The sequence below is a fragment of the Bombus pascuorum genome, chromosome 11, assembly GCF_905332965.1.
Source record: "Bombus pascuorum chromosome 11, iyBomPasc1.1, whole genome shotgun sequence".
Classification (NCBI taxonomy): domain Eukaryota; kingdom Metazoa; phylum Arthropoda; class Insecta; order Hymenoptera; family Apidae; genus Bombus; species Bombus pascuorum.
In genome coordinates this window covers 103,068-131,014 of record NC_083498.1, presented here as the reverse complement: position 1 = coordinate 131,014, position 27,947 = coordinate 103,068, and the positions used below count along the sequence as shown (strand labels likewise).

Genomic DNA, 27,947 nt, shown 5'->3' with positions numbered 1-27,947 from the left:
CGAATTCTGTTTATATTATATGTAAAGATTAATTACATTCTAGTATATTTAAAAATCATTTACATTTTTATGAACTGGAAGAATATATTTCTTTTGAATATCGAAGAAATTTGGAATTATAAAAAGCTTTGCTTTCCAAGATAAAACTGTTACTGTTATAGCCGTCGCCAAAGTTTCTAACGTTTTATACTTCGTTTATATTTACGCAGAGATGTTCAATTCTCCTAACCGATTACAACAAATTAATTGATCGATAACGTTTTGTCAAATTTCCCATCGCTAATAACATTTACAATTAACATTTACATTTTAACCTAATCAATTTTGATTCAAACGATACTTTAGTATCTTCGATAATTGCATATTGTAGATTACAAATCAGGGGATTTTCAATGGAAATATTCTCGGCATTTTACGCCATCGAGTTTCATTTACACAGAGCGGCATCGCCGTCCGACATCTGTAAAACAAGTTCGATATCGATCGAGTTAATTATCGGAGAATAACTTGGACATAGTTGGCCAGGTGTATTTCGAGGGCCCTGGTGCACGGAAACAACTGTAGCAACGCGTCAAGACACGAACGGAGGAGATGCGATTACAATGCACTTACCAGACAAGTGATAGGCGCGAGCACAACCCAACTGAGCCACCAATATCTGCGGAGCAAAAGGCTGAACCGCATTTGCATTTCAGCTATGTTACGCAGGAATTTGTTGCACCCGTAACACCAGCCTACCACGCCGACCTCTGCAATGCCGATCAATAGTATTGCCCAAGAAGCGGTGTTCCAGTCCATCAGCGTGAACAGGTAAATACCACCATCGAACACCATCGGTATAGCAAGGAGCCAGCAAGTGACGCATATCCCTAATACCACGTAGCTCTCGTGTTTTCGTAAATCTGGTCGCAGGTCCAATATGGCGGTGTTTATCGCCTGCACGCCTGCGAACTGCGTATCGTAAAAAGCAACGACCGACTGTGTTACTCGAGATTCGATGCTCGCCCGTCGGGGATTCTCGTTACCCTTTCTCCGTTTTTATATTCTTTTCTTCTTTCTCGCCCCTTTTTTCCCCCTCGTATATATTTTTTTTCTTTTTTTCTTTCTTGACGCCGTCTGTCTTAATTACCCTTCAGCGTGCAAGCTGCAGAGCCAGTAGAGGGGCAGAGACGCGTGTAGAAAACAAAGAGCCTTTCGCTTTCTTTCCCCGGCTCTCCCTTTCTCTCCGCCAGCTTTCTTTTTGCCTCGCTCGTTTACCTTTCTACGGTTCTCTCATTCGTAGGGAAAAAAGGGTGGAAAGACGAGGACAGGAGGAAAGGTGTGGATTTCAGTGGGACGGCAAACCATAACTCTTTCCATGATATACGAGCCTCGAGGCAGAGAGACGGGAGGTGATGCAAAAGTAACACGGCACGATCGTCTGGCTACTCGCGAGCACATTTTCCCTCACAGCTCTTTTGACGAATACGGCGGCTGGCGTTCCGGTTTTCGCGGCACTTGAATAGCGCCTTCTTAGTTGGCTCGGTAGGACGAAAAATTTTTGCCTTCTCCTTCTCACGCGCGCAGACTCACACCGTGCAAATAACAAGGCCGTACTTTAAACTTTAAACAACATGGAAATACGATGCTCTTCATTTTCAAAAGTCTTCACGCTTCTCTGCTCATGCCCTTTCCTTTCCCCCTTTTTTTACTTTATCTCCCTTTTCTTACCTTCATCTATTCTTTCGCTTCTTCTCGCTAAACCTTCTTTCTCTTTGCTCGGCAACCGCGAATCGACTTGCACACTGCTCTCCTTAACTTCAAAAGTACCTACTCCATTTTTTAACGAACTTGTAAAACGCGAGGAGCGCGCACGGTTCAACTCGTTCAATCGATCGTTACTTTTCGCGAATCTACTATCCTGTTGTTTAATGTAAGTACTTACTTGGCTACCGATGCCTAGGATAAACAGCATGATGAAAAACAACACTGCCCAGAGATTGGGCAACGGCATCCGTGCCACGGCTTCTGGATACGCGATGAAAGCCAGCCCTGCTCCGCTTTTGATCACTTCGTCGATTGGTATGCCCATTTGACGGGCAAGAAATCCCATAATGGAGAAAATTACGAATCCGGCGAAGATCGACGTTGCGAGATTCGTAAACGTCACGATAATTGCGTCTCTAAGAGAAGTAAAGGAGAAAAATATATTTAAGACAGGTAGCAGGAAGTTTGCCTTGTCATTAGTTTGGATACAGCAGGTTCTATCACGTTTTTATATTTTCATACATTCTGACAATTTGTCGTACCCTCCACGATTATTAAGAGACCAAGATCGTTTATTATTTGTATCTACAAGTCGTTCCCGCAGGACGTCTGAATCGTGTATGAATATTTCGCAAACGACGGACGATAAAAGCTCGTATCAAACGCATCAGTGTGACCGAAAATGGGTGGATGGTATTGTGTCTTACCTTCATATCGTCACGAGAAAACAACCTTATGATTCAGCGAGCGACGCCATATAAGGCTTTTCAGAAGTATAAAACGTATCCTGCGATAAAGACGAGACGCGGCAGTTAAATGACAGAACAGAGGAAGAACAATTAATAATCACAGGTAAAAGTTGGCCAGCTGGTGCGGCAAGTTATATTCCGGTGCTGCACTACTTGCTCATTCGACTTGCGTCGCACTGATATAATTTATATACGCGATGCAACGTGCAACGAATTGTATCTGCCGTTGGGAGAGAAGTTCAGCGTCGGATAATCATGCTAATTACGACTTTCTGCAATATTTCGAGCACGTGAACGCTCCGACTCGGCGAGTATCGTCGTTTCGGAGGTACCATGGTTTGGATGATTCATCTTACGATCAGTATCGTACGAAATGAAGCAGACGTTTTCAACGTCCAAATATCGTGGCCACGCGCATTCATTGGTTCACTCTTTGAAATATACTCTGGACTTGATAAGTCTAACTTTAATCCTCTCACTGTCGATTTAAACTGTCGGTAGTGCGCTGTAATAACTACGTTGAAGAATTAAAAAGGAGTTGCTTCATATGGATTTTGGATATAATCATTTATTGATTAAAATTAATCTATTGGCGAATATGTACCCCTCATATGGTAAATTTTATTAAGTGACATAGGAAATGTGTACGTAACGATTCATGTATCGTCGTGAAAATAAATATCTCGACGAATTTTAAATCGTAAAGATTTATAGTATTTGATGCACTAATAGGACACAGATTCCACAGCTAAAAGATTAATCATTTTACGACGAATCACGTCATTAGAAGATCACTACAGTCGATTCCGACGACAGAATTCAGACATTTGAACGCTTTTTTATTCGAAGCACGAGTGCAAAATCGTTGGTGGACGTATCCAAAGATTCACGCGAATGTAAAATGCATTATCGTTACTGCTGACTTTAAGTGAATGAATCATATTAATTGAGCGGAAGATTTTAATTGGATATTCGTGTAATTTTATTGGATTGCTGAGAGCGTAATGGTGATTTGGTAAGAACACGAATAGATTACGACGATCTACATTTGCTCATCCATAAATTTATTTCCTGATGAATGAGTATACGCTTTCGACCAATTTCAGAGTACACAAAATTCGTAGTAGTGTTATAAAGAAGGAGTTGCGTGGTCGAATATCGAACGCATACGCTTACCTGTGGCAATTGTTATTGAAATTACTGTAGCTCGAAAGAGTGGTCAAAGATCCACAACCAATACCAAGGGAATAGAAAACTTGGGATGCAGCATCTGCCCATACGCTAGTTGATTCCAGTGTTGACCATTTTGGCGTAATAAACCAAAGAGAACCGTCACCAGCACCGTCCAGTGTAACACCTGCACGTGTACAATAAACCAATAAAAATTGACAAATTCTTTAAAATAACCGATATCGTTAAAAAAACGTATTTTTTATGCAATCCAATGATACACGAAATTCCTAAATTTAGATTTTTAATTCATATTTGAAGTTTAATGTCACATAAAGAGATATCTCGTTTAATATCATTTTAATATCATTTTAATATTCATAAATTATCAATTATCTTGTCGAAGAATTTTAATTATGAAACTTCATATACGCGAAAACCTCGCGCGGGTCATGATGCCATTTTATCATCTCTGACCGTTAACAATTAATTTATTTTTTAATTTGTTGACAATTCATCGATTGTAATATTCTCTTCCGATTCGTTGATAGTTATTTATTGCGTTCTTAATGAACGTGTCCGATGATTGAAAAATAATTGTTTTGCAGCAATTCTGAATTAATAATATGTTGCAAAGTGTTCATTTATTCTGCCGTATAATTAAAATTTTATATCATCTGAAAAATCCTGACGATCAACGAATTCCCTGTATACACACAGTATCGTAACATTCTTTTATACGAAGGAGAAACAGTTTCAAGATAAAAATGTATATTATATAATTTTTCAAAAACAAATTTTTCGGCTTTTATGTAATAGTTAACGATACTATGTAAGAGTTATGTAATAGCAAAAATATTAACTCGAGCAATAAGTTCTTTCGCTTTTCATTAATATAAGCATTTCGGAAAATGTTATCGGTATATTGCAAATTTTCATGCATTTATGATAGTTTCAAAGGTGCAAAAATCTACAGATTGCAAATAGTATATAAAAATATATGAAATATTCAAAGTGAAGTGCTCTTTATAATTTTTAGTGAATGAAACTTAGTTCTGTTTACAGAAATATGAAATTGCATAAAAGCCTCCAGCCTAGTTCTAAAATTTATTTAAAGAATGTAAAGATGCATGTGTTTGAATTTATGTAAAATAAATTACACCTTGCTTAGATAGATTTTACGTGAAAATAAACACACTTGACTCTCTCTTTTAAGAAAACGTGAATGAGCTCGTTTCTCAACGTAATACATAATTCCTTAATCGCATCAACGAAGAAATTTCTATTGCACGAAAAGCGTTTTTCTTGTGTTCTTCTTACCTCGTATCAGCAGCGCTGTAAGCATGACGTAAGGGAAAAGTGCAGTAAAGTAGACGACCTTCCCAATGGAGTGGACACCGCGCATCAGGCATAGGTAGCAGACTGTCCAAGCGAGGGTGAGACATCCTAACAATTCCCATCTTATGCCTCCAAAATGTTCCCACGTGGCACCTCGTAGACCCAATACACGGTCGCTAGATTCGATCAACGATAATATCCGATAACGATTAAATATTTCAGCTTTTTCCGTGATTTTCTTATTTATAAATGAATAACAAACTACACGATAGCTAAATAAAGATAGAAGGTAAATAGCAAAATGGGACATGTCATAGCTAATTAAAAGATTCTATGAAAGAACACTTTAGTACAAAGATAGTCAGACAATTTTACGTGGACAGCATTATTGTGTTTGCCGGCGAAATGGGAAAAAGTTGTGGAAAGAAAAGGTGATTATGTTTTTCTTCGTAGCACTCTCCAGTATCACTGACCTAATTCTCGATATAAAAACTGGTCTATTTTCCTCGTCTGACCTAATATATTTAGAATATCGATTTTGGAACTAATACTCACTCGAACTCATTTCATTAAAAGAAAAGTAATCACCAAGTATTATAAAAACTGCTATATTTAGATGTATTACTCTGCATATCGCATGCGTTCTGTTCGTTTCTTTCGTGATCTTTCGTAAATGCACAAAAATCCGTGATCTAATGATTATCGTGATCGATATATCGAAAGAAAAAAAAAGAAAATGGTTTATACCATACACTGGTTCATGGCATACTTGAAATATTCCTCCGAAGAAAGGATGCGAGTATACAGGTGTTGAAGAAGTTCCAATCTGTTCGTATCGAAACAATGCGTGACGTTGCCATCCTCGAAACCAAAGTTCTTGCAGATAAGCCTGGCCGATACGCAAGTCTTGTTGTAAAATATTGTTTCCGGATCATTCGTTTGACATTGGATCCCTTGCAGGCCACTATAACAATCTGTACAAGTCAACATTATGGCTTTATCCCCGCATATCCAATATCGTTGCCCTGGTTACGCGATAATTAGGAAACAACATCAAAGGCTTCCAAAGGCTTCCAAAGGCTATCGCTGATTGAAACGAAATAGCTGTCGTTTACAGAATACGATGCGTCGTAGAGCTGACAGCGTATAGTTCGATATTACATGCGATAGCTGGCCATATACACGTATACCTATGTAGCCTATGTACGTATGTATATCCGCACTGGTACTTTGTTACGATCGTCGAGAGACCGCCACTAATTACACGAGCGCTTTGTTGTTCTCCCCGCATTTATTTCAGAGAGATACTTCGTTCTACGAGGGATTTCCGGTTTCAAGCGTTCCCTTATGGCGTGGCTACGAGGGCACGCGCGCGCTTGTTTTAGTGACACGCGTAAGGCGGCGGCAGCAATAAGCAGCTGAAGAGACTGCTTTGTTTGTTGAACCTGAGAAAAATCGCACGAACGAGCGTCCTTAACCCGTTAACGCGTAAAACGTGGGCACAGCTATAACCGTCCAAAGTGCACAAGTTTGTATGAGACACAGGCACAACCATTTTTAACACATTTTTTGTAACATCTATGTACTAATAGACAATCACGTTTTTATGAAAACACTTGTTTTCTCGCACACCCTAGATCGTGCTTTGTAGCGTATCGAATGAAAAACGTAGGATGTAGCATTAGAATTGCAATATATATTATTAATAATATAATATAAAATAATATATATATATTCATATCTAGTTATATAAGATTCATAACTTAGTTATATAAGATAAGCTGAAAATGAGTTAAAATCTATAATGAGATAGAATAAATTTTTCGTATAATATTACATAAATATAAAAGTTGTTACGATCTGTACAGCGAGCAAATTTAGCAAAGTTATGGCGATTAAGACCCAGGATCTCTAATTTTTAGCTTTTTATACATATATTATGCATACAAATACCCTAAAGCCTACCAGAAATTGATAGCGAAGCAAGCTAGTACGTTATGTGTATGAGGCATGCATTTGCGTGGTGTGAGTCAACCTTTTCCACGAAGTGCATTAACCTAAATACACACGTTTTGTCTCGTACGTAACAAACAATTAGATAAGGTTTTTATTATGAGATAAGCAAGCAATCCTTAGGCGGACAAAAAATTAGAAAAAAATATAAAAAAGAGAAATTGCACTTTTTAAATCTCAACCCAAACCTCCTAATCGGTCAAAAATGCACAATTTCTTTTTTTTAGTGCACTCGTTCCTTCGCTGTGTAATAATGTATACATATATACATACATACATACATACATACATATATATATATATATTCATATCTGTTAAATTTTGTTCTTGTAATTCATTTGATCAATCATAAAAGATACATGCTACTGTGTTAAAGATGACCAATGCAATCTACATGAGAATATTAAAAGAAATCCACATCAAAAGCGTATAGATTTAACGAAGTAACCTAGGAATAGCAGAGATAAAAGCAAACGATCGTCTCCATGAAATTGGAAAAATGTCGAATCACCACTTGTAACAAAATAAATTCTTTATAACAATATTGGTCATATCAATTGGCAGTCAGCGGTTGGCGGTCAGCGGTCAGTGGTTACAATGATTGCTCTGTCGATGAAAGTTGTAATAAAGTAGAAGTAAAGTTGCTAAACCGAACTTCCATTACAAGATTTTTGTCACCGTTTTTCGAGCAACAAAGGATGTAATTTATTTTGAACTCTTTGCCGCTGAACAATCACAGTGGATATTTACGGTATTATTTTGAACGATTTCTCTAAAGACAGGCGAGTAACTATTACAGGATGAAATAAATCGCAATTTGAAAATAAGGTCATACCTCGAACGAGAATATTATCTCGGTCTCTTTTGCTAATTTTATGTTCTGATTTCGATACTGTAGATCGCACATAACTCGAAATATCTTGCACAAAAATGTTTGTAACAACGTATATTTTGAATAAAACATCCAACTCTCACAAAAAGGGGCATACATGTACGATTTGATTCAATATTGAGGAAAAGTTGGTGAATGAAATATAAATAAATTCTTTTAACGAATAAAATCATTTAGTTGTAAAAGTAAATTGCTTTACTATATTCTACGAACAAGCGCAATAACATTTAAAGAACTACTAAATCGATAAAGAAAGGACTCTTATCATATCTTCATTGCAGCGTACAATTAGAAATACACTCTATATCTTAAACGAAATACGAATGAAGAACAATGTTGTAGGTTTGTGCCTGTTACCGATAATTTGTAGATATGTAGATTAGAATAGATGTTAGAATAGATTATACTAGAGAGATTGTAGATTAAATAAGAAAAGATAATATGTATGACATAATTTGGCAAATTACGATCGACACATTAAAATAGTAGTTTTACCTATGGAGATAAGATATACGAGAACCACTCACCAATACCAATACCCTTTTAAAGCTTTAACCACACACAAACGATTAGATGCGACTTTAAATAACCGAAGAGGACATTGAAACTGAGAGAAAAATAGCATTTCGTTCCATCCAAGTTAATTAAAGTTTGTTTCTAGAAAAACCGAAAAATACTCGCATGTATCATTCCATATTTATAAAGCAAGCTATATTTTGCTGAACAAAAAATTTTCAATATGAAAATTGTTATTATTTACATATTGTTAACACAAAAGGCATACGTAGTACACGTATATACTCATAAATTGCCAGCTATACAATGTATGGAAAAACATAAAGCAGCATGTAACGATACGAAGGAAGAGGAGAATATTTTTCTCATGTTATGCGCTTCCGTTCTGCAGAGTAGAGAAATTGAATTTCGAAGAAACGAGCCGTTCGTCATTCGATCGTTTAAAACGGTTCTACGACCTCTTCGGGCTTTATGGGAACGATAAAATACGCGTGTGGCACGGTTACGTTACGTTACACTAAATAACAAGTTGAACCCATCGTTCGTAGGCGAGGTGCGTTCTCTAAAATTTACAAGGGGCGCGGCAATACGTCTGTTATTTTATCAGTGTGCTTACCGTTCGTGTTGAAATCGTTGTCGCAGTAGGCCCAACTGAGCTTTGGCACGAACGAGACGAACGTGTAGAAAAGTGTCCAGGCAACGATCACCATGTAGTAGACCATTACAAGCAAAATGACGACGAGGGTGCAATAACCGAGACCCTCGAGTGCCGGCGCCATACGTGTGAACGCTTCGTTAGGGCCAAGTCCTGAATATTGTCCAATCGCGAGTTCCAAAAAAAATATCGGTAATCCCATGGTTATCAGCATTAAAACGAATGGAATTAAAAAAGCACCTGTAAACAGAGCAACGACTGGAAATATGCTATAACGTATTTATAAAGAGTTTAACGAGGATGGCGACAGATACGATAATGCGTAGGTTCACGAAAGTATTCGAACACTGGAAGACATCTTTTATGGATATATTATGTATGTTATACGATGCATTCGTATTAATCAATGAAATTTTATTAGCACTGTTATGGGACTTGTAACGTTTATATCGGTAGAATCTGAAAATACGTATAGAAATTACAAGACGCTTGCTACAAGTACATACCTCGCAGAAATTATAAAAGTATTTAAGCAGTCGATTATCCATACTATACCATCATTCATGCATACTACATGCAGTACGGATATAAAAGCTTTCCATGGTAATTGTTCAAATACTTTCGTGAATCGATGTATACGTATATACATCTCTATTCGGTCAAATAAATACCGAAGACTCTATCTAATCTTCTCATTCTAACGTATAATAAACGGCAAATCGTGGATAAAAAAAGTTGATTAATAAACGAAAAAATTAAACAACCGCACTATTAAAAAGTAAGTAAAAAATGGTCTCTTCGATTAAAAAGGCTATTTCTGTTGTCGATTAATGTCCCGTTCATGTTCGCTTACGTCGGAACAACTAGATAAATATACCCAAGGAATACGAGCCGATTTATCATTCACTTCGAATGGATACTAATTAAAAGTTATCGAGCCCCTGAGTCTGATTAACGCGACGAAACACCGCGTTACAGTAGAAAGGTTAAAAACGGCCAGCCACTATTCTCTCTTTGGTCGTCTTTCATTAGGAGCCGCCGCGCCGACCGGGGAACAATGAAGAGCTGGGGCCACGTAAACAGAAAAGAACAAAACGACGAGAGTGGAAGTAAAATAGAATAATTAAAAGCCAAGTGTTCAGAATACGCGGGCAGCATCTCTCTCTCTCTCTCTCCCTCTCTCTCTCTCTTTTCCTCCCTTTTGGAATTTCGCAAATAAACCCGGTGAAAGAGAGGAGCGGCTGTATCAACAGGCACAACCGCACACGCAGCCAGGAAAGATTTATTAAATTTCCCGAACGCTCGGTCACGAGCTGCCAAACTACGCTTAATTATTCGTATTAGTCGCTTCGTCACGTCGACCACGCACGTACACTCCGTGTCACGCGTCTGCTCATCCGCCTATTTCTCTTTCTCTGCTTCCCCTCTTTTCCCTTTTTCTCCCTTTCGGTTTTCTCCTTTTTCTACGAAAACGGTCGACGCACGAAAATAAATCATTCCGCGTAATCCAGTAGTTCGTTTGCTAGCCCGTGACCGTCTGTTTAGCGAATACGACTAGACGTTTTTCTCGTATGGGAAAGTCGTGCGCACACGCTACCCGTATCCACATGCAGCATACATACCGTACGTTCACCACGACGCCAGGATACGCACAGCTACGAACATATGTATATATACGTACCACCGCCATTACGATATACAAGGTAAGGGAAACGCCAAACATTGCCAATGCCAACGGCATACCCGATGCAGGATAGAACAAACTCGATGGGATTGGCCCAGCTACCCCGTTCAGGATCCTGCGTTAGCTGCACCAAGGCACCGCCAACTCCCAGTGAAACCCTCTTCGTCTGCCAATAACACGGGTTACGTTATATTTGCATCATATAAATCATCGCCGCGAAACGCACGACAACCGGCAACCGAATAGGGAAAAAAGGGGCCAACAACCGGAAGAACCTCCTGTAGTAGTTGTGTGGACAGGTAGGTTATGAAATAAATGCGAGTTAACAACAATAGAACTTCGATTATCCGAATTCTCTATTATCCGAACATTCTGTGGTTCGAACACGTTTCCCGTGTAAACAGTTCAATCTAAGGCGGACCCGTGCACTGCACGATCTATCGTACGAATCAGTAGGAATTTGGTCAAGCACTCTGGCCGGTCACAGCATGGTGTCGTACTAATAATAAGGACAAAACACGAAATAATTCTTTCTTACGATATTAGTGTTATGTGTCAAAAGTTCAAAATATCCAGAACTGTTAGGCTCAGTGCCGAGAAGCTAGATTGTAAAAGACAATTTAGGGTACATTACGATACTTGCTGAAATTAAACTGAATAATGAATTAATGACCGAGCTAAATGGAATTTCTCTAAGTGTCGCGTATTGGCTATAGGCCTGCTAAAAAATTACTAAACGATGGCCTAGCTGAAATTCACGATGTTTGGCCGTAACATAAGGTCGCCTCGTTGCTTCTCCTAACAAAGACAACGCGCAGAGCTCGTGCGTGCAGAAACCTCTTCCTCGTAAGGTGTTCTGGGAAACCACGGCACCCCTGCCTGTCATTCTTCGATATCGAACAGCGGAATCAAGTTCCTTGATAGTCAAGTGTAAGGATCAGTCTGTAGAACATAGAGTCGGACGAAACAGAGGAGAATGTGGAAGACAATACACTCGGGCGAAAGGTAATGCGGGAAGCGGGAAGGTAAGAGCTGCCACTGGAGGACCGTCCAAGGTATTTACGTAACGAGATTAAGGGAACGCTCGAATCGAGTGAATTTATCTGCAAAGTCTAACGGCACGAGCATCGGTAGTTTAATCTACTCGCACCGTAAGCCACCAACAGATAAGATCCAACGAAACGCTGTTCTTTTCCGCGCATGGCCGATCCCATTGTTTCGTCGGCGCATCGAGACGCACGCGAACTCGATTATTCCCCTCTCCGAACGAGACTACGCCGCCGCGAGGAGATCGTCGGTGTAATATTTTTGGAACGAAACTCTATGTACTTAACGGGTACTATAGCTTTCATCGTAGATACCGTTTCCGCCTATAATCTTCGTGTACGTTAATTCGAAAACGACGAAGATTGTACGAATCACGGTTCTACTCTTTCGAGAATTCCACCTTACATGCGTTGCTGGGATCACAAATATCACAACACTTATTCGTTACATTTATCGAAAAATTCGAATAGATTTTACATCGTGAAACGCGTGTAACACGAACGAAATAACAGGTTTGTAATAAAATAATTAGGAAATAAAAACGGTGAAAATCATCCGGTTTGTACTACTTTGTACTAAATATCGGAAGGCGTCTTAATACTCGTAGCGTATTTGCAATAATTCTATGTCTTATAAAATAGATAATTCGTGCTTATTAATGAGTTATCACTTTCACAAGTTGAACAGGATTGATTCTTCTAGAAAATCTTCCTATGACAAAACACATATTTACGTGTATACATCGTTTTCATTGCGTATGTATGTCACGGATACCAAGCATCCCAAACAACGATCATCTTCGTCCATGAGGCTTTATTTGGTCTGTAAGGTGCGTTTGGATCAAACTGCTCCTCCTCCACTCCACTTTAGTAAAATTTTGAAACGAAGGTATAAACGAATATTCGTCCGACTATAACTCATCAAATCGAAGATGTTTGGAATTATATTCGCGTTGCGTTCACTTTTTTCACAAGCTTGAGAATGATCAATAGTCTAATCGCGCACTATGCTCACCTTGGATGTCCACTCTTTAGCTTCCGTCATGGTGATTGTACGAAAATATCAGCAAAATATTTGCGGTCGAAACCGTATTACGAATGCCCCGTCAACTTCGACACCAACTTCGATTCACAATCGCGATCGTCTGCGCAGCTACGCGCTATTAGAGAACTATATAACGTCAGATATCAAGATAATCGACAAAAGCTATTATCGAGAGGTTGGTTCTGAATACACTTCATAGTACCGTAGCCGCAAATAAAACGTCTCGGGTCTCGTGAGACGACATCGGCGAGCGGCCAACGTCGTATTCGTTGTGCGACGCGACGATGAAATACGCTTTGCCTTTGCTGCTTCGATTTCGCTTGAGATTCGCATACGATAGAAACGATAACGCGAGACTTACGGCTATGAGTTTAAACGACAGGTGTTTAAGGGTATATTTGACATCGATCGTTCCCCTTTTTCGTGGATTCCTGTTTTAACATCGATACGTCAAACAGTTGGGGAGCTATTCAACTATATATGAACAATCGTCGACATGCGCGTTCAGCATTGTATGATAAAAGCCTGACAGAAATATTTGGACAGCTGTGTTCATAGCGATGTGATCGATCTATCGCTGATAAAACGGCGTGGTGCCGCTAGTACGTACGAATTTGATCGCAGTCTTTCCGTTTCTGTCTGGTTTACAAGTGGTATTTAGGAAACTGATCCGTTAATCTGTTGCTTTAAAGCGATACGTTCGAAGCTGCGACGTCAATACGCTTTGAGAGTGGAAGGGAAACACAAAGGAAAATGGGAAATTCGAGGAAATTGTAAAAGTTGGGTCATAAATGTATAAAAGTGTGTAAGAACGTCTCATAATTAGACTGCACATTTACGCAAATTAATATTTCGATAAACGTTATTAGATAAAGATTGACGAATTCTTTTATGCTTAATTTCAAATACTTTGTCAATTGTGAAGACATAAACATCGCAACGCAATAATTTCAAAAATACAACGCAATACAATTTTGAGGATAATGTTTGGTATTTGCGCGCATCATATTCTTCCGGTATTATTGTGATAAACTGCTTAAACAACGATCGATAATCTGGATCATCCTGATCATTATTACATGAAACGATAATTATAAATGAATAAATAAATGCTATAATTTAAGGGTACTAAAATTAATTAACTCGCGAATATAATTGAGGCTTTCTTTATTTAATACGTGCTTCTCCATTAAATCGATCACTACAATAAGAGCCACCCAATGTATTTTTCGATAAAATAACTGCTCTCGTTATTTGATCGAATCAAACAATGACAAATATTTAATCTATTAAACGAATGTGCACGATAAAATGTTACTGGTGGAAAGAATTAATGTTTTGTTGATGAGCATACGTAACGTTAACAATTCAATCGACTGTTTACTTAGGATGCTCAATTTTGTAGGAAGTGAAATAATACAAAATACATACTACATAAACCTCATGAAACATTTTATATCAGAACAGTGTCAGAGTTGTTTCAATATTCCAATACATTTAGTATACATGATATCGTTTAACTTCTTTCATCTGTGTATATTGAATTGAGATCCATCAATATTTGCGTGTAATATTTAAAGACCTTTTCTTTGAAAAATGAATCGCGTTTGTAATTTAAAAGATTTGAAGACAGGTACATACGTTAAACTTGAAGAAAACGATTATCTTGTAAATTTATCTGTTACGAGAGAAAGACAATAAATTATGCAATGCTTAATTGAAAATGTAAATTGACTAAAGAAACATAAAAGGAAAAATTTAATTTAATTTCACAATAAATAGTAATAATAACACAGAATTACTAATCGTTCCAGTCACTTCCTTTTTCCTAAATACTTCACAAAAAACTACTCATCTTCCCAATAATCATGCGTAACGCGGACAATCTGTTGATTAACTGGAACGCGGTAGCTCAATCTCACGTGGCTGTGATTTTAAAAGCACAGTAATAGTTGCGGATGATTTCCCAGACGATTTACGGTGGAGGACAGCACAACGGTGGCGGCTGTTTGATGTTCCAAAAGTTGAATTCCGAGATGAAAGAACGTCGAAGGTAAAGCTGATGTGCTATTTTATAGCAGATACAGGAAAAAGAAAGAAAAGAGTTTTATATCCAACAGAGCAAACGGACAATGATCTCGCGTATCTCCCAATCGCGTATGCTGTACGCAATGGCCTCGTGAGAAAAGAGACAGATTCCGAGTGGAAGAGGTAAAGAAATCTGCTCTACGAGTTCCGGATAAAAGGGACGATTTGCAAACTTACTTTGCCCGGTAGCAAATATTAAACATCCCCTATCTCTGCTCCGTTGGTGATTGCCTAGTAAACAAAAGAGGTGGCTTATCATTTATAAAGACCTAGCCGGTAATTCACAGATTTCACGAATTATGCAGCTACTGCAGGTGAAACGCGTAATATTTTCGTAAATATCAGCAGAATTAATTCCTTTGGTCGGTATCAAACAATTTATATCGGATCTCATTTATGCGCGCAAAAAATTGCGTAGAATGTATCAACAGAAAGAAGCGATTTTATAAAAAGCGTCGATGTTAAGTAATTTTTGATAAATAATACATTATTTAATTTCTGCCTGGAATTAACATTTCTCACAGTGTAAGAATGCGTTAAATATGTAAAATAACGTTCTTTTCGTTGTAGTAATTTATTTTATAAATGAAATGTATTATAAAATTAATGTATAATACGTATAATTTGCTGTTTTCATTTGAAGGCCGCAGATGAAAAACATGATAAGTCACATTTCCTGTGGTATTACAGGATTTATAGGAGAGTATTTCTAAAATTCAATACGCCGTTTACCAATTCCAACATAAAATGAAAATATACATGTAAAATAATAAAAATATATCGAAATGGAAATTTCGAAAAGATTTCTCGGAAAATCAATGAAAAATGACAATTTTTAACGCGATTTTGTTTTGTATCTGTAAATAAATCTATACGCTCTCACCAGCTATTTATTAATAAGAAAGATAAATCTTATTTTTGATTAAAGATTTAAAAGATCATTTTCTACCGTAAAGATAAACAGAAAAAATGTTTCTGATCGCGTAACATCCTACCTTCTCTTACTTAACCCAACACAACCAACAACTTGAAACAACAACTGGCAGAGTGACAATAGAGGACTTGGCCTTGGCTTTAACATTTCTTGCTACGCTCGCGAAACAAAAATTACCAAATTCTATAAACCATGGTTACTTCCGAGTAAATCTATATCCAGCGAACAAGGGCCGAATAGAACCCGGATAACCCAATCGACACAGAAAGTCGTTCGACAAACAAAAGAAGACAAAGTCTTCGATTCACAATTCCGGTAATCCGGTCAGACCGGATTCTTTCTTTCTGCAAAAGGAATATTCCAAGATACAATCGCGGTACCATCTACCGAAGAAAAAGGATAACCAAAGCGGTACCAGTCGATAACAATTATTGTTCGACCGATAGAAGTGTAAAATTTTGTTCATCAGAGATATATTGAGTTGCGCATAGCAAATTTAGCATGGCGATCGGTCAATTTCAATGGGGCCAATCAAAAAGAAAAAAGGACGATAAACAAATAAGCGACTGGGCGAGCGATTGAGCAAGCAAACAAATAAATAAACAGGCATGCAAACAAGCGAGCAGACGAACAAAAATCGGAGCCGCGTGGTTGTTATTGCTATTCACAATGTTGTAAAATTGCCGACAAAAGCGACATCTAGTACGCTTTGTGAATACACCGCGTCGATATATCGTAGACGGCTTTATTGCAATGCGATCGTGTGCTTGACCTTCGTATGTGCTAACTTGATGTAGATCACGGGAGTTTGTCGCACGAACGTTTTCCTCGCGTCGCAACGTTACACGGGATTAATTCTTTACCTTGCGCGATCATTCTAGAGGATCTTTCCTTAAAATATCAATTTTTTCTATTCGCTTGAACTTTTATATCTCAATGTTACTCTTATTCCAATAAATATTTATAAAAAATTGGAACGAGAAATCATGTAAATGACAATTGTTTCGCATCTTGGTTAAATTTGAGATACTTTTTAACGTTAGAAGAACGCGATTAGATCGAAATGGAACAACTGAAAAAACGTGGCAGGGTCATATAACTTTATCGCTATTCTATTCAAGCGTAAGACAATTCCGGTCGGAAGATATTTGCGATCATTGTAGCAATGAACATGTTGAAAGAAAGAAAAGCGAACAACGCAGCGAGTCCACGAGAAACGTTCATGAGCAGCGTAGAATCGGTTAAATAACCATCGTAAAATATTCGCGTGGTTCTGCGGGAAAAGCTGTCTGTTCGCTCCAGACCTGAACCAGGTCGGCAACCAATAGTTAAGAATAAATTGACCGTTAAATCGTGTGAAATTGTGGTAATGTCTAGTTGGCCCATTCAAAGTCAGAATAAATGAAATTAACAGAGAAGCACTTATGATAGAAAGGACACCATTGAGTAAACTTGGTAAGCTTGCATCAGGGTCAGTATAGTCCTACTAATGTACGACCATAGTTGTCCTACAACTCTATATGTGTACCATTTTAAGCTTACCGTTTCAAACGTTTGGGCAACGGGTGATTATATTACACGAGCGCGTAAAGCCCTGGTGCGGCGAGGTCGAAGCGCATGATGCACTCGAAACAGTCGGTTCAACGCGCGCTGGCTACGTTCGTTTGATTTACAGCCTAGGTCATTGTTATCGAATCATTCCAGTCACCGACGATGCGATCGTTCGTTTTATGCGGTGATATTTTTATCGCGTTCCATGCAGATTGTATTTCCGGTGTCGAGGAGGTGTAAACACGCAGACCGTTATGCTGCAGCTGACGCGTTTGTAACGAATGTGTATCGAAAGATTTCACTTAATGGAAGAACGTACAAACTCAGTTTTCGCTTTTCGTGTACCTACGTAAGCGATGAGAAAATCGTCGAAGAACATCGCGATACGTTTATTCGAATGCCTAACGTTCATAGAAACGATAGATACTACACTGTTGAGATGCCCCAAAGGATGATATTTTCTTTGTAGAATGTAAGATTTTTTTTTATTGGAAAAAATTAAATAGAGTTTCGATTTTGCTAGATCGACTAACTTTTCTAAGACTGTCTTTTTCAATCCCGTATTTAAAAGGGACTACGTATGCGGTGGAGTATCCTGAACCCTGCATTTAGAAAAGTGAATCGACATTTTTCTGAAGTAGTTATTACAGCTGAATACATGAAATTGGATCTATCTAATGGACCGATGTAAGACAGAATTAAGTGATTTATCACATAAGGTCCTTCCTCTTCGTAATCAACGATAAAGGAAAGGAGGATCTTTCCAATAAGGCAAACATCTCGCTAATTCCTTTAACGAGGAATATACCAAAAATGTTTAGAGGAAGTAATTCTCAGAAATTCTAGAAATTGTTAGTACAACCGGTTACGTAAAATTAGTCCGTCTAAGGATTCGAGGGAGCACGACATTGTTAACTACTTATCTTCCGGTCGTTCGCCGAAATTCGTTTCATTTCAGTTTCACGATCATAGCCACCGCATTATACCTTTAACCTCCGCTTATAGCTCGCAGTCCCTCCGCAATGGGCATTATACGAGCGTATATCATCCATAATTTGTTATCCTCTATTATTCTATGCTCCCGTTTACGTTGTATTTATTTGCATAGCGTCGTTCGCATAGGTATTATACGGTTCTACGGTAAAGCTTTCCTCTGGCTCTCCTCCACTTTAGCTTTCCCTTGACTCTACTCTAACAGTAAAAAAGCAAATGGCACATTCGACGTCGGAGAAGTCCGATCGAAAAGCGACGGTTTACGTGCTGAGCTCGGTGAGGTCGTCTACTGCGATACCGTTATGTGTTAATAAAAGTGCTCGAAACGATAATCGTGCCCAAGCTTCAGCCACCAGCACGTTTTGTACTCGGCGATAAATTCGCACGGCAACTCGAATCCCTATTTGCTCCACGAAAATGTCGCGAGGAGTCGGCAAATAATACATAAAACGAAAGCAGTCTGACGCTAACGATACTGTTTCTACTTACTTTTCGCTCATTAAGTTTAGTTGACTGTTTTTCTGATCCTTACTACTGTCGTTCCGATGAGTTCGATGGGATACAACATAGAACAAGACGCACCTATGGCTTTCTAGGATTTCGTGCCCTATAAATTTCTAAGATTTACATATTTTAGTTTTATTTACACTATTATATTTATTCGAAATGAACACAAGAAAAGAAGGAAAAAAGGCAAACATACCGAGAGCGCGTTCACGGATACATATTCGCAAGCCTTTTTAAAACAACTCAATGAATTTTGCCGCATGCACCTCTTCGATTATCGCCTGTTGTATTTACTTGTCAAGGCGACATGGAACACATACGCGCATAGGCGATATATAGTATAGCACAAAAATTAAATTTGAACATGTGAGCAACGATAAAACCTACACATTAGTATGTATATTATCTTCATGATGCATTAAAGTATGCGTAGAATTCTTTATTTTCTCTACAATAATAATTTCCAATTTCATGGTTATATAATATAAACCTCTAAATCGTGGAACACGGAAAAATATTTCATGTTACGTCTATCCTGTATTTCATCGATGGGTATAATATCTTGTCTTTGTTCCTAGTTATACCAACTATCGCATTTGGATTGAATATACAGTAGAGTTCCACGTCGGTATGCAACGTCCGCCCTGCAATGGTCGGTATTGCAGAACATATAACACAATGTTCCGTCAAATGGTAAGATTCCTGTTTATCACTTTTGACGATTGAATGGTTCTATAAGTAGTCCTGATACATAGGAAAACTTGCTCGTTTTCTGCACAGAAGGAAATGTAGTGATAAGCCATCTTCAGACTCTTGTAAGAAACTGATATCATCGACAAGATATATTACCAACGAGATACAGAATAGATGAGATATTTAATGCTTTCCGTTCCGCGTCCCGCGCTTTAGGTGTCACAAGTCGATTTTCTTTCGTTCATATTCACGAAAGTTTGAGCTTCCTAAGCATTGATTTTTCAAATGTAAAAGATTATGCGCGTCTGCACTGGGCCTTAAAAAGTTTCTGCGAGAAGTTACAAACTTTTATAATATAAAATTCGATTTTAGTAATTTCTGTATCTCCAAATAAGTTTATTTTTAATTAATATTATAAGAAAATGATTGTGACATTCTTACATTTAGATTATTACATACTAATACAAGGGAAATTTATTTTTCGTTTGTGTGTTGCAGGATTTCTTCTACTGCAACATTAGAAAACTGTAACAGGAACCACAGAATCCCCACGATGTCAATAAAATTAATTGTAACTAGTTCTAAATAATTTCAATTAGCAATAATTTTATATATAGCACTATATGCAGAATTTTGTAGTTATTTTTAAGATTTATATACAATTGTATTTATATTGTAACAAGTGCAACAAATTATTAATTCCTGAAAAATTGCAAGAAGCACAATCATTTATTTATAGCAGTTTTAAAGATATACTTGTGCAATAATTATATTGCAAAAATAAGTATGAATTATACTTTATAGAAGTGAGAAATATGATATAATTGTTAATATATGTCGGGTTATCCTTATGATTAGCGTCTGATGAATCTTCACTGGAATTAGCCATCATTGTTACACAATCGAGGTAAAGTTGATTAGCACAAGTGTGAGTATTATAGAAATGACAATTAACCGCGGTGGTTAGTCACAAATGACAGTGGTCTTAGGTTCGATAACGAATCCGTGGTCAACAGGATAGCATAATGTATTTTCCTCCAAAGATTGTGCCTGACTCTTTGTTAGAAACGTGAAGTATCCACCGATCGTAAAGACGTTTCTTCACTCGTTGATGAGATCGCACGTGAATGTTCCTCCCCGTCACGATGACGCTGCAGAGGAAAACTATGATGAGGTGTGCCTAAGGACACGGAATCATCGGATTCGTCGAGGAAAGCCTCTACTCGGAGGGTGAGGGAAATGGACGTTGCTATTAATTGATTAATTTCTATATTGGCGGTTAGAAGAGAATGTTAGCCGCCTTTGAGAGAGAGAGAGAGTTCCTAGCAGGAAGCGTCGTACGTGTGGAAAGCAGGTCTCCCGTATCTTCCCGCAATAGGTGACAGATTTACGGGCTGATAGAGTAAAGACTGTTTGTCAATCTGAAGGACTTTAGAAAACTAAATCCTAAGATTTGTAGCGGGTCCTCAGGCTAGCTGAACATAAACTGTGAATGATGAATCGACATCTCCGAATCATCTTGTCCAAAGAATGGGGTCTGTGTGTGGCGAGCCACGGGGCCGTTGGAATGTTTACTATTAAGTGTAGGTACGGTTAATTCTTTAAAGGAGAGCTATGCAACTCTATAACTCTATTGGGTGGAAAATTCATCCCGTGAACGCGGGTACGCTCGGCGACCAGTTGTCCCCTCGAGCCTAAGATCATTATCTCAAGTTTAGAACGATTGTGTTTGGAATACTTTCTAAATGCTACACTATTGGGGGTTTCCAAGTAACTCCAACGGGGGGGGGGTAGCCTTTCATCTCCGACACATATATATATGTTTGCAATGTAGGAATGTTACGTTATACGTAATAACGAAATAGTATATAACGTTATACATTATAAGGCAATACTATATAACGTTATACGTTATTGCGTAATGCTACATGACGATATAAGTTATTACGTAATGCTACATAACGATATACGTTATTACGTAATGCTACATAACGATATACGTTATAACGTAATACTACATAACGTTATACGTTATTACGTAATGCTACATAACGTCATACGCTTTAAGATAACACTATATAATGTTATACGTTATTACGTAATGCTACATAACTTTCTACGCTTTAAGGTAACACTATATAATGTTATACGTTATTTCGTAATGCTACATAACGTTATACGTTATAAGGTAACACTATATAACCTTCTACGTTATTACGTAATGCTACGTAACGATAGACGTTGTAACGTACTAGTATATATCGTTATACGTTATAACGTAATATTTTATACCGCAAATAAAATTTCGTAATAATAGCTTTTTCGATGTGGTAAGGACCTAACCATTTATCGTCCAATTCATTTGCTTTATGATCATTATGTATAAGAATTGCGTCGCCCTCTTTAAATACCATTTGTGTTTTAATGATCTTTCAAGTTAAATACATTTCAGCCAATATCAGATTCTTACGATCTCGAATACGCAGTTGTAAATAATTAATTATTGTTAGATTCGGAAAGTAGAGTTCGAAGACAAAAACATCAATATCTAATGGCTGTAAATAAACAAATCGTCAAGCAACACGACGAACAAAGCAGCGAACGTATCAGCTATGCTTGCGACTTTGTTAAAGACATACATGTAGTGTGAAGAAGTTGTTGAAAACGTTGATTTCTACAGCATATCATGGAAGTTCAAGCTGCTCGCAACTTTTTAAATAATTTATTATATAAAATTCTATTCTAATTATTATTCATTATTCATTAATTTTTTCTTTAAAAAGAAAATTTATTCGTCCGTTTCTTTTCTAAATAATTATGTTCTATACATTATAAAGAAACCTTTTTTTGCTCGTCTTTATGCAATACAAAATTCTTCTCTCTCATGAATTGATTTCAATTTATCGCTCTACATTTGGTAAAGACGAATAAAAGGAAAATAAACCATAAATAACTCGAAAATAAGATCACATCGCGTATATGTATATTTATATAAACTTCTTTTCTTGTTCGCTAAATCTGTTCCTGCTATATTCGTTACGGACAACAAAATATTCCGTAGAATTCTGGTATTACCTCCTCCATCTGAAGTATCGAGATACAAATATTGCTTTTAAAATATTGTTGTGGGGATACGTAAACGTACTCTTCTTGTATATTGTTGACAGTGAGCAAAATATGTACATATACGTCGTACATGTATAATACGGCTTTGTATACACTGTTCCCTAGGGTCATGGTTTGGTCATGTGGAGGTTAGAGAATTGTTACGTATGGGGTATCTTCTTCGATATAGCTATAAGCATTGCAGCGGTTTATACCATGTATTACACTTACGTATGTGTATAGCAGTTACACAATTTTCAGTGGCGATTGCAGATATAGCCTCCATTTTTTGCCAAATATTTCTAGCATTACTTACGCTTCAGAGGATAACAATATTAAATTAACTATTTTCTGTAAAATATTGTACAATTATTGCATAGCTTGAATATATTTTGCATTTACATATTTTATCCATTTTGATATAGAATATCTATATAAAAATCAGCAGCGTAATAGTGAAAATTTTTGAGATGTAAAATCGTTATTGTATTGTAGTAAAATTGAAATATTAGGTCGTCCGAAAAATTTGTTTCGTTTTATAAGGAAATAATGGATGCACAACATCTTTCGTTTTATATTATTTTATCGAATTACGTACGATCCGTTTTGTTTTATCACGATAAAAATCACAACGTTTGGGACATTAGATTTCATGTTTGTATAAAGATGCGTTGTTGTAAAAGAAGTGTCTGGAAAAGAAAGACACTTTTCGGACAACCTTATATAAACGGCGCAGAGACATTTGCGCAGCGTACAGGATTCGCTTACAGTCCAGAAGCGTAGACAATGTACAAGCAGTAGGAATCAGTCTTTATTAGGGACGGTGTGGTTCAACAGTCTTTCCTATTTGAAAGGCGATAGTGTGGACGAGCTACGGAATAGTTACCTATTTAAACGTTACAATTTTTGTGTTTAGCAATTGTTTGAGCGATTGGTAAGAAGTGCTAGATGTTAGGTAAAATATAAAATCTGGTTATTCGAAAGTTGATTTGCAATTTTCTATAAAAAGGATTTATTCAGGATAAATACTTTATACTTGTAAATTTTATGAATTAAAAACTTTCTGTGAATTATTTTCATCTAATAACTTTGTTCTGTCTCTAGGATGGGTCATACGGCAATCAAATAGATTATTCCACATGTGGAAGTAAGTCATAGAAACCAATACAGTTCTCATATTTATTTTTCTTTTTTCTTATTTTTATTATATCTTTCGTCTCTAAAGTACTACTTGCATTTATATATTTATATTGATGTAAGAGTGATGTTATACCATATTTATGTTCTAGTTTTAATTAAAGATAGTAATTATATTTTTTATATAAAAGTTAAGTCGTTCTTCCTATTTTATTTTCCTCCGCTAAAAAATGTTCTCGTCAAAGATAATGCTTATTCAGAACCAAAAATAAAGTCGGTCATCGATAATGGTTACTAATAACAGAACTTAACGTATAATTATTTGTACAATTGAATATTACGTTATTATAAAATAATTATGTCTTTGTTAATATTAATTATTTTTCGAATCTCGTATTGTATTTATTTAATAGTTAATAATTTTCTACGAAATTTGTTTAAGAATCCTCCCTTGATCCACCTCGTGACACACAAAGAAGCTTATTCCAGTAACACAATTCTTCATAAATTCATTTCCATGCTGTTATGGTAAGTCTTTTCCCTACTTCTTTTTGATTATCTGCTATTACTGTATTATTTGCTATAATGTCTGCATTTTAATCGCAAAATGCATTGTTTCATTTAAGAAACGTGATACAGTATATTCACTCGTTACCTTTCCTGTTTATTAACCAAAAATTATGAATGAAAACAAAAGCAAATCTCAGATCTCAGATTATGTTGCAAGTCATTACAATTAGATATGGGCATGATTTAAATAATATACTGAGTCTGGTATCTACAAAATCGTCTGAAACTTTCAATTTTTCTATATATTTTATATGTAGATATCTTATTGCACACAGAAGTTTATTATACGTAGAAACCTTATCTCAATATTTAACCAATGACGAAATAATAAGCGGTAGAATATCTCACGTGATATTGATGTTATCAACAAAAGTTTTAACAAAAATTATTTACTTCAAAAGAAGATCACATATGGTGCAAATTACTTTTTCGTAAATCCAGTAGTAGGGTCCCATCTCAACTTCATTTTTGCAAATGGAACCATATATTTTTTAATACATTCATTGATCTATCTTCGTTAGTGTTCTATCTTTGTTGGTTTGTTAGTTTGGCGGATGATGAGAGGATCCGTATTACGAAGTAACGAGTGAGATTGCTGCTGCAACCGTCAAGTATATTCAGAATAAATATAATAAATATAAGTGTATAAATACCGTCGATAGCTGTTTGTACAACGTATTCGCAAAGATAGATTAGGAACGCTCGCGGATAATTCGATAGCTCGTATACTCTGTTAATCGCTGATAATAGCGCGGATAAGTAGCTCGTGTAATTCGGATAATAATTCCCCTCGCGATCGTGTCCGTTTATTTATATTGGTCGGGGGGAGTCGGAAGATTCGAATTTGTCTTAGAACGGCGGTTGCCCTTGTTGCGTCGATTCGAGGTTATTTCACGATCCATACGTAAGGTGAGAGATTCCTACTCCAATTATGATAGTTATTACAAAATTTAGTATAAAGTGACGAAGTATCGATACAGAATGTTATAACGGAACAGAATAGTTATAACAGAATAATTTCGTGTGTCGAGGCGGTGTCCGTGTTTCGAAGCATAACAACAACATGAGTCGCTCTCGCTTCGCCTCGTCCTATGACTCATGTGGCGCTACATTAGGAAATAACGTGGTATACTACTAGCGAAGAAATAAAACGCTACAGTAAGCTCTCGAAACAAATTTCTTTGTGTTTGCTGTTACTTTCCTATCGATATATGTATTTCAAATTCCGATTGCCGCTCATAGGTTGGAGCACTTAATAACAGGAGTACAAGCCCCCTTGGTACCATTCAATTTCTATATGAAACTTCTTTGCCTATTTTTTTATACGTATAGAAATAATAGCGCGTATACGCTTAAAATGGACATACTATATACGTTATGACGTATGTGGCGGCACTCGGCAACAAATACCGCCACCAGACATTATCTAGCACCGGACGACGATAGCGCAGTGGTTAGCGCCTTTGGTTACGAACATTCGGGACCCAGGTTTGAATCTCCGGTGCCCGTAATCCGATATTTTTCTTCCACGATACAATAATTAGGAAGTAAATACCATAGACCCCCAGCAGCGACATCTACAGCCAAGAACCCGGTGGCTGTAGATGGTACCAAGTGTAGAATTGTTTTAATTTCCTGCCTGACCTCACTATCCGTAAGCTTTAAGATACCGTCGCTTGGTGAATTGATCAATAAATTGTATACGAATTGAGGGAAGATATACTTTGTCAATAATTCGATCTTCTGGCATGGTATCAAGAAGAGCTTCCTTACTCTGTTTACCATGCTCAGAATCTCAGGCGCTATTATGCCACAATGGACGCCTTTCCGAGGCTCAATTTTAGCGCCCAAATACCTGAAGGCTTCATCCGGATCTATTCCCGGTATTCTTACGTTTCTAATCTTTATTTCCGGGTTTTTAATGAACCAGGTGTCTTTCTTTGCTATCACCTGGAACGCTTGACTTTTCTCAACAGACATGTTCATGCCCAGGCTCTCCAGGTATTTGTGAAGTTCGTCTATCTGGCTTTGTGCCTCCCTCTCGTATTTACCAAGCAAGACGATATGATCCGCGAAGGCCAGCACAGGAATCTTGTTTCCTTCGTTAACATTAATGCCACCGGGATTCTTTCCCCATTTCTCCTAGCAGCGGCTCGAGACATAAATTGAACGGCAGCGGTGACTCCTATATTGTCTTTTGTCTCTTTAATGGTTCCATTGCATCCACTGTAGATCCACAATTGTGAACACTTCCTCCCGATTTCTCTTACTGTAGTTCAAGGTGGCACTCAATATTTCAATATTAACTTTACATCTGCTTTCGGATGTGAATCCCTTTTGTCTGATGTTTTGAACGATATTTCTTCTTAGTCGTCCAGCGAGGATAAATGAGAACATTCGGCCAAGAATTGGGCCAATTATGACTGGCCGCCAATCCTCGACTCTATTTCCATCCATATTGGCTTTGGGTATTAACGTAGTCCTATTTTCCTTCCATGCGGTCGGAAAATAGGAGCTATACCATAATATGTTAAATACCTTCGCTATTTATAATTATATATGGGCAGGCCAGGAATTTGAAGATTTTTCTTTAAAAGCCCATCTGGACTTGCCGCTGTTTTGTTCTTTTTCTTCTTTCTCTCCCCCCCCCCCTCCATCTATTTCCTCGACAGTAATCGGCATAAAATAGTCGCATAATGGCAACTCTAAGGTTCTGCTTCCTGGAATTATAAGATTTGTGAGTCCAGTTCTACCACACAGAACTTTGTAAAGTACTTTTCACTTCCTTCGCCTCTGGCGGTTGCCTGGCTGGTTATAAGTAGGCCATATCGTTATATAATATTACGTCGGCCAACTTCTTTCGGCGTTCCTTAAATATCTCCTGACAACGTGCGTAGGAGTACCTTCTTCCCTTATGTCTACTTGCTCTTTTCTTTCTTTTCTTTCCTCCCTTTTATTGTCCTTTGCTGATTTATGATTATATTGGGGCTTAACTTTTGTAGTACTTTTATTCTTTTTATTCCTACTTCCAAGCTCCTTCTGGAGGATAACCTGTTCAGCTATACAAACTCTGCCACTTGATACAATTATAGGAGGGTCCGTTCCCCTTCTTTTTATATTTCTAACGGCAGGATGCGCGTGTCGTTCGTGGGTCGATAGACCTCTTTGGGATACGAAACTCCTTGGGCAAGCATCGCACTTAAATTGACCCTCACTGCATTGCGTGGGGTCGCTACATTTTGGAATATGGTGTTTTACCCCATGGAGCTTTGAAAAGCTTTTCCCGCGTTTAAAACATCCCCATTGAATGGAAGTTTCTATATGATGTTCGTTAAGGTGCCTGTCCAGGTCCTGCAACGTCATGAAAAGTAGATGAACTTCCCTCTTTTCGTAGACCCCTTTTGTTCGACGGTATAGCAACGGCGGAATCTGCAACTTTATCTTTCCTGTTCGGTGTCTGGAGTACTTAAATGTATTATTTTTCCCCGTATCCGAAATCTGTTTGATAATTCAAA

At 37.5% G+C, this 27,947-nt stretch overlaps 1 protein-coding gene across 1 annotated transcript in view; it reads right to left on the bottom strand.

Moving 5' to 3' along the window:
* Positions 1-13,429, bottom strand: part of LOC132912108 (sodium- and chloride-dependent betaine transporter-like) — a 29,224-nt gene extending 15,795 nt beyond the window's left edge. The window contains exons 1-8 of the mRNA XM_060969219.1: positions 12,825-13,429; positions 10,761-10,929; positions 9,041-9,319; positions 5,773-5,977; positions 4,986-5,179; positions 3,672-3,852; positions 1,925-2,162; positions 613-951 (exon numbers count right to left, since the gene is read on the bottom strand). Of these exons, the coding sequence (XP_060825202.1) occupies positions 613-951; positions 1,925-2,162; positions 3,672-3,852; positions 4,986-5,179; positions 5,773-5,977; positions 9,041-9,319; positions 10,761-10,929; positions 12,825-12,854 (1,635 nt within the window). The 5' untranslated portion in view covers positions 12,855-13,429. The remainder of the gene's footprint in view (positions 1-612; positions 952-1,924; positions 2,163-3,671; positions 3,853-4,985; positions 5,180-5,772; positions 5,978-9,040; positions 9,320-10,760; positions 10,930-12,824) is intronic.
* Between the last annotated feature and the right edge of the window lie 14,518 nt (positions 13,430-27,947).